Source organism: Bactrocera oleae, chromosome 4 (assembly GCF_042242935.1).
Source record: "Bactrocera oleae isolate idBacOlea1 chromosome 4, idBacOlea1, whole genome shotgun sequence".
NCBI classification, from domain to species: Eukaryota; Metazoa; Arthropoda; class Insecta; order Diptera; family Tephritidae; genus Bactrocera; species Bactrocera oleae.
The window spans coordinates 11,468,421-11,480,397 of record NC_091538.1 but is presented as its reverse complement, the minus strand read 5'-3'; the positions used below and the strand labels follow the sequence as shown (position 1 = coordinate 11,480,397).

The window sequence follows — 11,977 nt, the reverse complement described above, 5'->3', positions numbered from 1 at the left end:
AGATATGAACGCGAAATAAAAATGCTGATAACTTCTTCTGAGTAAGTAAGTTGGTCAACTTCGGCAATTGCAATTTTTAATACATTCCAATTAAAGTAGCATTATTTTTGAAATGCGGTTTCAATATCGTAAAATATATAGTTCATTTCTAGCTTGTGGCTTTTCATTATTTATCATTTTTCACATAGCAACAAAATATTCAAGCATCACTCCAAATGTCCTCCAAAATTTCATAACTCGCAAACTACTCGACAGATTTTAAAAAATTTTGGTCGCAAATTAGTTTTTTTATTTATTGTGCACAGTGCTCTTTTAATTTATGAGCACTTACTTTATATATTAAGTAAAATAATGCAATAATGCTACCGAGTAACACTTCTTAAGTTGTGTTTTTTTTTTTGTTTCAGCAGCATGAACAAAAATCATTAAAATACGAAATATATTTTATTTCGTTTCTATAAAATTTCAAAAATTCCATGAATAGAAATGTTAGCTCTTATGAACTAATGTTTTGACATTTGTGAAATTTATTATGTATAAATGTTATTTGTAGGTTAAGTTAAACTGCAAAACTACAAAAAATATGAATATAGCTCTAGAGCTGCCGCTCAAAAAAATGAGTTATCCTTTTCAGGTTGTCTAGCATGTCTAACTTTACTTTACGCCATTATAACTAATCTTAAATTACTCATCTTCAAAACAATTGTTAGCAGTTACTGTAAAAATTTTCTAGCGAATATTATGAGCTTCTCAACATTACCAAACACTTGTAATCGCGCTCATTTTATTTACCGCTCCAAACAGTGCTAAATTGTTACATTACATTACACTCATTTTACTCAACTAGCTGATTATTAAGGCTCTTTCAAACGCTTGTTGGTTATTTTAAGCTGAGAGAACTTCTCATGCAACATACACATTTTTGGCTTGATGTTGTCAGCTGGCGAATCGATCAAACGAATTATTTCGCAACTTTAATTCGAGCTCACATACTCCTTCCCGAGTCTATAACCATCAAATGTTGAAAGTAATCAAAATCTTCAATAAATTTTCACTGAGTTTTATTTATAAACCAAATTTATTCAGAACATTTTATATTGGAAAATTCTTGGAAATAATGGCTTATCATTGTTAGTATGTCTACCCAGTGAGAGCTTGAAATATTTGCAAATATAGCTTATCTCTACGGAGAACTGTACGTTGCACCAGACCAAAGCTTGAGTATTTATATAAAACTCTGGTTTCGCAAAACTCCAAGCAGTTTTCGAAGCGTACGCAACTTGTGCAGTTATTATAATGGACGGCCTTAACCTTAGCTTATTGGCTATAATTCTTCTTTTTTGTTGTGGTTTGAATTTAAACAGTGCTGGTAAGTTTTTTACTATTTTAAAAATTTTAAATATTTTAAATTATTTATTTTTTAATATTTTCAAGACACTTACTATTGCAAAGGAAATAACCGTTACGGAACCTGTTTATTGTATGAAAACTGTACATCGCCGGATATTGTTAGAAATAATGCAGATTGTCAACGTTCTGGACTTGTAAGCATATCTATTGCGTGATTATTATATAAGTATGTTTATTTGTATTTTATTTAGAGTGGTGATGTTGTCTGCTGTTTAAGAAGAAAACGTCGCCCGGGAAGACGCATTACAAAAACTGCCACAATATTGGAAAATGAAGCCTTAAATTCTCTTGGACTCGCTTTACTCAATCAACACAATTGTGGGCGGATGGGCAATGATCGTCTATTTAATGGCGTAGATGCTATGCTAGGTGAATTTCCGTGGATGGCAATACTACTCAATTCGCAGAAGAACACAATGTGTGGCGGTTCTGTAATAACAAATCGCTTTGTTTTGACAGCGGCTCACTGCATTCGGAGCGAATTGTAAGTATCCAACATTGTGCATGGAACAAAATGAATTCAGTTTTTCAAAGGAGTGATGAAAAGTAATCGACGAAATTAATGTACGATACGATATTAAGATGAAAGCGTAACAAGAAAAATCGTTAACTTCGACTGAAATTATAATACACTTCACAGGTTCATTGCTTATAGCATAAAAGAATACAAGATCCTTTATCTTTATCGTGATTTTGATAAGTCAGTTTAAATGGCAGCTAAACGTTATAGTGGTTCGAACAGAACAATTTCTTCGAAAATTGTCCATATGCCAAATTTTGTGAAAAAGTTATTACCTATAATTATCCGATCTGAACAATTTGTTCGGTGTTTGTAGCACTGTTCAATATATTATCAAATAAAAATTTTACATACAAGCTCTTGATTTTGATCGATGAATTTGTATTGTAGCTATATTCTACAGTGGTTCGATGTCAGTGGTTCAACAAAAGAACAGCTTTTTTGTTATATACGAGTATATGCTTACACTTTATATACACTTCTGCTTCTGTTCGTTTAAAACTAAGAACTAACAATGGGTGCGACATAACTGAAATACTACAGAACCAATATAATTTGCTGCAGTTTGTTACGGTTTCAAAATAATTTCTAATGTATTATAACCACGTTTACAACCCACATGAGAGCAATTTAGATTCCATCAGATACGAAAAGCGTTTTTACGTAGCGTTTTTATAGTAAGTCTGCTGTAAAAATGTTTGAAATCGGATTATAACATATCAAGTCCGCATATACTGAATACGAGTAACTCCGAATCAATGGCTGACTTTATAATCTAAATATCAGTCAATTTGCGTTATATCCTGATGCATTGAAGTTGGCATCATTTGCTGTTAATAATGTTTTCTGGTGCTGCAAATATAATATAAAATCGGTTCTCAAACGCCACTATACACCTAATAAACTGATTTTTGTTCTACTGGTTGACTAAATTCCAAATGTATCGGTCAATATGTATATATCGATAAAACTGTGAGATGTTTTAGTGAAATTATGTTAACCCAATTGCTAGACCATGTCATATTATTGCGTCAAAAATTAATGAATCGGTCTAAATCTATACCCAATACCACCAATATGTATAGCGATTTCCTTATATCCAATGAGTAGACTTCATATGCAAAATTCCTTTTCAACGCTAGTAATGTACTACTACAAGTATTGTATATTATTTTCTTCGCTATATTTGCAGACAATTTGTGCGCTTAGGCGAACATGACCTGTCAACCGAAGAAGATTGTTTGTCAATCAATTTATGTCAAACATATGTAGACTTTGGTATAGATCCAATGCAGCAACCGCTTATACATCCCGACTACGATACCGTGAGCAAATATAAAGATGTTGCTTTGATAAAACTTGATAGAGATATAGATTTTCAAGGTAGATACACAATTTTCTCATTAATACATTTATATATTGATTTAATATAAACTATTCGTGATTATATGTTATTAATATTAAACATTTTAATATAATTTTTTCCTTAAGTTCACCATCATATCAAACCAATTTGTTTGCCCACATCACGAAGTGATTACGCTATGTTGCCAACACAAGATTTAATGTTAGCTGGTTGGGGACTAACAGAAGCTAATGATGGTAAGTTTTAGAACTCAGCGCAAATATTATTATATAAAATACTAATATTCTCTTTCACATATAAATATATAGTGCGCGGATCTGATATTCTACAGACAGGTCATGTCAAACTCGAAGCTTTGGATATTTGTCAAAAATTATACTCAAAATATAATATAGGCATATCGAAGATTTGTGTTATGTCTGGTGCAAATCGTACGGTTTCTTGTCAGGGCGATTCTGGTAGCCCCATATTTTGGGCAACCAGTTACTTGAATGTCGAATTCTGGCAAAAACGTTATACACAAATTGGTTTGGTTTCCCTTGGTAGTAAAGAATGTGGCAGGTTAACTTCAATACCATATCCATACGAAAATGTCACCGATGCTATGCCGTGGATAACGAATACTATTTTAAGATGATCTCGGCTTAATAAAGTATTTGAAAAAAACCTCCATTTTACTATAATTTATTTAAGAACAAGTTGTAGACGTACTTTTAATAGTCGCGCAATTTTTAAAGATCACAACTGTGGCATATTTTCAGGAGTTGGCGGAATTTCGTAATAAAAAAATTTGGAAAAAAAATCAAAATTTGTTATTGGACGAAATTGTGAATAGATCACACTTAAATATTTTTGGTATCTAGCTTAACTTATGAGTAGGATAACTTAGTTTTCGAGCTATTTATATTCATATAAATATAACCAACTCAGAATATGAGTGCCGTGGATAGTTACGTACCGATAACCAAAATTTTTTTTACTGAAGAATAGAATGTTAACAGATATAATATCTAAGTCGCTGTTAAGTATATGGAGGAAAAAACAAACAGAGAGGCGAAAATCCTTATATTAGGAGTATGGGATCTAGACCAAACTTAGACCGATTTAGCGCTTAGTCACTTTATGGTAAAGAAAACATGTTTACTGAATTTCATAGAAATATCACACACATTGACCATAATATACAGTATTAAGTCAACTGGAAAGTCTGAGATCGATATCGGTTATTTTGGGGCTAAGTGAATGTCTGAGCTGACAGCATTTACTTTTGGTATTCAACTAAAATATGCTCGAGCTCATACATATTTTCAGGCGACTTTATTCAGATATTTGAAAATTTGATTGGTATATACGGCTTAGAGTCCACTGAAAAAATTTCAGTCTTTAAATGAGTCTAAAGCACATGTAGTAAAAGTTTAAATTGTTATCGAAAAAAGAGAAAAAAGAAGGTCATTATGATGTCTGAAAAATAAACCGATTTTTTCGTTAAAAAGCCAGCTATAAGCACTGAGGTTCGCATATTTGGTAACTGGGTCTTGAAAACGTTAAGGTTCGGTTTCAATAATTTTTAGATGCGAGATGGCATAAATTAAAGACACTATTTTAGCAAATTTTTATTCTGATATCTTTATCGGTGCTTTATTTATATACTATAAAGTGAAAGAATTATAGGGAATTTAAAATTGTGACATTTGGGAAGTAAATGTGGTTGTAGTCTGATTACTTCAAATCTCAAACTATAATATAAGGTTGTTCTGAGAACGCTATGCACCAAATTCGGTTGAAATTTGTACTGTAGTTGCTGAGGTATGATATTTCTCCTATAATTTGTTGAATCCACGCCCACTATCCAACTTTTATACCGATTCTCAAGCAGTCCTTCTGAGTAATTTTAGCTGCAAAATTTATTGCCCGTGAGGTTATACTTCAGTGAGTTATCGTTGTTTTAGTAATTGTCAGCATATCGGTTATATAGAGGATGGACTTGGTGATTATCCGATTTCACCTGTTTCCACACGGTAAGACTTCCACTAAGTTTGGTTGATATACTTGTAGTGGTTTCTAAGATATGTACTTTAAAATTTAGGGGTAGCCCCCTATATCCACTATCTATGATGCCTCTCTTCACTATGCTTCTTTGTGAAGAGTTTTGTAGCTTAATTAATTTCGCTTAACGGTCTTCGGTCCCGAGGATAGCAAGCGTACAAGGGGCGGTTGGCGTGGTTGTAGTTCGGAGCACTGGCGGAGTCCGAAATCTGATCAGAGCTATAATTTTTATAGTTCAAAACGTTTTGCCAGAGAATGAGAGATATCGTTTTGTTATTGAAAACAGATATTGATTCAGTAGTGTATGAGAACTGGTCTGATAACGCATTCCATTAAATCCTAAAAGTTTTTGTTATGTTTTCCTTTTCGAATTTGTAAAAGTTATTTGTATGTGTATTCTTTATTATGGTGAGTAGATTCGCCATTATTCATATTATATTGGAAGACTGTTAATGCTGGCTTTGTGTCTTCTGCCAATTCCTGGCGTTTGAAAATATTGGAAGACAATTTGCCTAAGTTTTTTGCCGTCCGAATCCGTTTGTTGGTTGTAACTGATATATTTTTTTGGCAATGCCAATATTAACGAATATTGGTACTATAAAATGTATACCAGCTGATCAAATATTACCCGGACTGACAAAAAATACATTTTATCGTCAATCTCTTCATTTCTTGCCGTCGTTTTAGCAAAGTATTCGTTTTAGCAAACATTAACGAAAATGGATTGAGTCGATCTATAAGGGATATTAAGATCCGCTGTTATTTCTTAGATGCCACCAACACGCTTTTCAAGCACAATTTCTTTAACTTTCTCTTTAGCAGAGGCGAAAAAACAATTATCAGGAAACTAGTCCGGTTCATATTTGATCAGATGGTATTATATACATAAGTATCGTATGGTATAACTCTCTAACTGGGGAAAAATGTTTTTCGAGTTCTACCTGTCATGTCTAACTTATACCTACCTACAAACTAGATTAATTAATACATAATGGGCATAAAAAAGACACTCCGTTTAATACTTCAAAACAAACAATTCTCAATATAAAGTGTAAAAATATGGTAAGTACAAAAACCGATTAATTAGTAGTACAATAATAATAATAATCATTATAATAATAATAATAATAATATTAATAATATTAATAATAATAATAACAATAATAATAATGAGTATGTTATATATTAAAATTTAAAACTATATTTCAGCGCTCTCGACATTCGCACTTCGACTCCGTGCCAAGCTGCGTTCGAAGTCATGCTGCCGCGCCATATGATTGTTCAAATTCCCCACACACTGATAGGATTTGCCGCAGGTGGGACACGAAAATGGCTTTTCACCGCTATGCACGAGCAGGTGAGAACTGAGATGACCGCGCGTAAAGAAAGCCTTCTCGCATTGATCACATTTAAAGGGACGCTCCTGTGTTACGACATGGGAGCGCATGTGGGTGCGCAAGACCGATTTGGTTGGCCAACGTTTGTCACATACCGGGCATTGGAAAATGCGCGGCTTGGCTTCACCCGTGTGTATGCGCAGATGTGAGGAGAGTTGTGTGCGCAAAACGAAGCGACGATCGCAATGCGTACATGCAAATGGACGCTCGTCCGAATGTACCGAACGTTGATGATAGCTAAGGCTGTGACGTGAAGCGAAGGTTTTGCAGCAATCTTTGCATTCATACTGCAGGCCATCGCCCAACTTGTGCACGGAGATCATGTGTAATTTTAATTGGAATTTGCGTGTGAATTTCTTTTCACACTCGGGGCAGGGATGTAATGATTTCGGCGCGCTCTCCTGAGAGCTGTCCGTATTCGAGGCAGAGCTGTCGGTATGTTGCGGACTAATTGGTGCTTCTTCATTTACTATATGCGGTTCACAGTCGCCTGCTGGTATTTTCATTTCTGTCGTATTGTTGACTAAACGCATATCCTCTACTGCTCTATCTATATGCTGCTTACTCACAGACAGCGGTCCGATGTTGTGCTCTTCCAATTGCAAGAGATCATCCAACATGGCGAGTTCATTTGGACCTAAGAAACGAGTGGTATTTCACTTTCTATCAGGCTTACGTATGTTCAAGTAAAACGTTTTCAACTTTCGCTTACCCAAGTCGCCAGTTAAAGGCAGACCAACCGCACAACCCAAATTTGCGGCGCCTTGTTGACCCTTAGTATTCATTGTATTGATGAGCTGCAGCGCCTCTTCTATGGCACGTTCCGTATCCGCGTAACGACGTTGCAATTCACGTTCGCTCTCCTCACAACGGCGTCGAAACTCCATTGCGTCGCGTAAACGTACCAAACAGTGATCACAAATCACATCTGGCAATCCGTCGTTGTGCTCAACATGCAGATTCGGCGCACAGCTCAGTAAGGCGGCACGTAAACTTTCGCTACCGTCAACGTTGCAATCATCGTTACTATCACCATCACTTACGGTATTTGTATCGAAAATACCATATGTAGAAGCAGGATTTTCACGCAAACAACAACGGCATATTTGAAAATTCATCATTACGCTATGCTATATATTTCAGATATAGAGAGATACTAACAAAACACTATGCTAGTGCCACACTTTTTTACGTCACAAATCGTCGGCGATTTTAGTTTTATTCGATATTCACGCGGTTCTCGAAACCAAACATCTAGTCCGTCAAGGCATTCTAGCCGTAACTCTCAACGCCGCGGTCGCTACTACAATGCCAAATGAAAGCGACTGGACAATAGCTGGTACTCCAACATCGAAAGTACCAGCATAATCTAAGGTCACCGGCCAGTGATAACACATACGTGGATGACGACGTTGCCAGCAACTTTGCTATTGTTATTCTTATTGCTATCCCGTTATTATTGCCGCTACAGCTCACTTGCATTTACAATGTTTAGCAAATGTTTGCGGACGATAGCCCTTGACCTCTATCTAAGCCGCTGATGCTGCGAAAAATCGGCAATACCGTGAGATAAGCAACGATTCCAGGGTTCAGCGCGTAAGACTCTTTTACGACTGATAAGCAGTCGAGATATACCGCATAGATTGTCTTTCATTTACTGATAAACTCGTTTGTATTTATGCGTTTATCTCTCACCTATTGTTTCTTTTTTAATTTGTATTCATATGCAAATGTACATATGTGTATATATAAAAAATATATATATACATATATAAAAAAAATATATATATTTACAGTATGCATATTAGTAGTTTGAATTGAAAAGCGATTTAATAAAATTTGCTTAGATTTTTTATAAAATGTGTTTTCCGTAGCAGCTAATCAAGCCCAATGCAACACTCTGCTATCATAGAAAATTTTCCTCTCATTCTACTTTACGCCGTTAATTAGCTGACTTTTAGTTGATAAAGAAAATATGTTTATATATATTGGTGCATCTAGATTGCTTCTTGTTTACAATGCTCTTTACACTAATTGATTATTTGCTTATGATTAATCACTAAGCGCTTAATAGAAAATGCTTGAAAAAAAAAAACATTGATGATATTCATTTGTTGTGTTACTCCGCATTCTGCTATACCCTATAGGAAATTATTAACCGTTGTGAATTACCCTCGAAACTGTCGTTAATACAGAGAGCTGTCAGCACCCGCTTGCTTCAACAGTGTATCTTTCGGTTAGTACAATGACTTAGGCTCTGGTGTAGGCATTTGAGATCTGGTAACCAGAAAATTTTGCTGAAATAGAGAATACGGTTTTCTAAATGTCAACTGCTTCCATTGTCTGCGTTGCCTAACATAAGTATGTGTGATCTGTCCAATCCAAAAGAAAAAAAAGATGAACTCTCACATTTCTCACAGCAGTAGGCTGAGTATTTTGTTATTGGTCGTGTGGTGCGAGAGAGTCGACAGTGATTGCAAAGGTCAAATGATTTCAAAAAACTTTCCGACATGCATTCAAGCTTTTAATATTTAGAAATACCTTCCCGACATTCATTCTAAAATTTTCCAATTGGTAAACAATTAACAACAAGTTCACTCGGAATAATCGGGTTGGAATACCTAAAGAGTGTAATAGTTTTGTTCACATAACGATTTCTAAAAATGAACGCGATAGCATAAGAGTTATACTTTTAAACTAGAATTTTCATTGACGTCGAGAATTTTACCTGCTAACTCTCGATGTCAGTTTGTTCATTCGTTTTGTTCTAAGTTATTGTGCAATACTCTTAAATAATTACTCGAGAAATACTGAAGAAGGTCGATATAACAAAGTAAAATGGATTGGACCTAGAGAATTAATTTTCCTACAATTATGGTAAAAGAGACAAGATATTTTTTTCCAAACAATAAATGCTGAAATATGAATTTTTCTTTCCTAAAAATAAGAAAAATATATGAAAGCGAAGGACCAAAAAGCGAAGGAGCGATATATATTATAATATCATTCACAGGTACATTTTTTATAGCTTAAAAGGGTAGAAAAAGATATTTATCATGAGTTCGATCGGTCAGTTTGTATGACACATGTATATAATATGATGTATTTTATAGTAATCCGAACAAAATAATTTCTTCGGGGATTGTGTCGTTGCCTACAAGAATAATTCGTGTCAAACTTGACTGACGGAAATGGCTAAATTAACCAGCTCATTATTCAGCTCATTTATATATATATATTTTATAAAGGCTTCGACGTTTCCTTCTGGGTGTTACAAATTCTAAAATAAATTAATTTGTATTTATTAAATTAAAGATTAAACATACCTAGATAGTAAAAAAAAATATGTAATATTTATGCGTATATTAAAATGTGCGAAGTGCAAGTGTTTGAAATTCTATCAACGAATCTTGAGTATAATATAAAAATCTAGATTTCTTTTAAATTGATAAGCACTTTCCTTTCCGTTAATCACTCATTTACATAAAGCACGCGCATGAGTATATATTATAACATATCTATCTGTTCATACATACATACATTTAAAACTAAATTTGGTTGAGATTAATGAAACATAATATTTATTTCTAATGTCAGTTTATTGAACTTTGAAATTCTCTGGAAAAATTAAAAAAAAACCGTAAGGCATACAAAGTGTATACGTTTGTAGGGTTCCATTTTGCTGCGAGTAACGAAGTGCTTATAAAAATTCCATATAAAGCGGAGAGTAAGTCTACTTCATGAGCTCTTTCTCAACTTGTAAATATTAAAAAAGAAATTTTTTGCTGAAATACCATTGAAATACTTACAAGAAAACGTCGCTTCATATATAAATGAACGGCCTTACAAGCTGAGCGCGATTTTGCTATATCTGTCTGTCTGCATATACGCCAAATTGCCACTCAGTTTTCAAGATATCGTTCTTAAATTATGCACACGTCTTGTTCACGCCAAGGAACTGCTAATTTATCGGAATCACCGATATGGTATCACTAAACGTTAGCATATAACTAACATACAAACTTATTACTTAGATTAAAATCAAGTCCCTATATGGTAAAATTTTTTACTTGACGAGATGTTTTGATATAATTTAGCATAAATTATTGTCCAAGGCAACGCTACGTACTCCAAATGGTTTAGTTCGGACCGCTATAGCATATACATAGCTGTCACTCAAACTGACCGATCTAAATCAAAACAAACATTTTCGTAGGAAATCTTTTTTCCTTATTAAGTAATCTTACTTCGACTTGAAGGTTGTTTATATCAAAAACGTGGCAAGAATGAGCCAGTAAAACGTTTTCCGTTGCATGCAAACCGTTACGTTACGTTTTCAGATTTAGACATACATATATATAGTTGCTATAACAAATCGACCGATGAAGGGTATATAGCTTCGATGCATGTTGCATCGTAGAAAAGCAAGTTTGGTTTATTTACGCCTTTCTTTTTCATGCTGCCGGTGTATTTGAACAGCTGTCATATTGTGTTTATTTCGCTAGTCTCTAACGCTTGGTGAATCGATGAAATCTATATACGGTATCTAGACTATATGCAATTTCTTTTAAATTAACTACAACGGGCATGAAAAATTCAAAATTTACTCATAAGAGATTAGCAAAAATATCAAATATTAATATAGTATTGTAAAGTAACTTTTTAATAGCCAAATTATAAGAAATAATCTTTCACTCAATCACACATCAAACAAGTCATTCACTTTTTTATTAATCATACTTTTGCCACCCAAGTGCGGTGTGATAACAGCGGTCAAGGACTTGACTATAATTTTGAATATTTAACACTTGTGAAATATTAAAGCCAAAAACAAACAAATAATATATATTAATACCATTATGCGGCAAAATCTTTTTTACTGGACATTGGACCAAACACATTTTTTTTTAAAAGATTGAATGTTTTGCGTTGTTTTGAAAAACCATGCCGACATTCAGGCTATAATTTTCCAATGGGTAAACAATTAACTACAAATTTACTCAGAGTAATTGAGACTTTATTCAAATAAATGCGATAGGATAAGCGTTGTACTTATACACTATAATTTTCTAAATGACGCGAGATTAAATTATAACGAAAAAAAATGGTTTCTCCATTTTCAAAACTAAGTCTGCAAAATCAAATTTCGAAACTGAGCTTATTGAAAACAATTAATAGTAATTATATTGTACAATAGTATGTAAGTTCCTAAAACACCAAAGATAGCGACATCATCTA

At 33.9% G+C, this 11,977-nt stretch overlaps 2 protein-coding genes across 2 annotated transcripts; one reads left to right on the top strand and one right to left on the bottom strand.

The window, feature by feature from the left end:
* Positions 1 to 1,234: 1,234 nt before the first annotated feature.
* On the top strand, positions 1,235 to 4,104 carry LOC106622691 (serine protease grass). Its single transcript, XM_014241947.3, has 6 exons — positions 1,235 to 1,369; positions 1,435 to 1,544; positions 1,602 to 1,894; positions 3,123 to 3,313; positions 3,422 to 3,532; positions 3,605 to 4,104. Exons 1-6 carry the CDS (start codon positions 1,297 to 1,299, stop codon positions 3,931 to 3,933), a joined length of 1,107 nt encoding a protein of 368 aa, XP_014097422.3. The 5' UTR covers positions 1,235 to 1,296; the 3' UTR covers positions 3,934 to 4,104.
* A 2,234-nt stretch (positions 4,105 to 6,338) lies between these two features.
* Positions 6,339 to 8,135, bottom strand: LOC106622694 (zinc finger protein 391). The gene is made up of 2 exons (XM_014241954.3): positions 7,452 to 8,135; positions 6,339 to 7,376 (listed from the first exon to the last, which is right to left on the bottom strand). The coding sequence occupies exons 1-2, from the start codon at positions 7,858 to 7,860 to the stop codon at positions 6,541 to 6,543; spliced, it is 1,245 nt and encodes a 414-aa protein (XP_014097429.2). The 5' UTR covers positions 7,861 to 8,135; the 3' UTR covers positions 6,339 to 6,540.
* Positions 8,136 to 11,977: the final 3,842 nt, after the last annotated feature.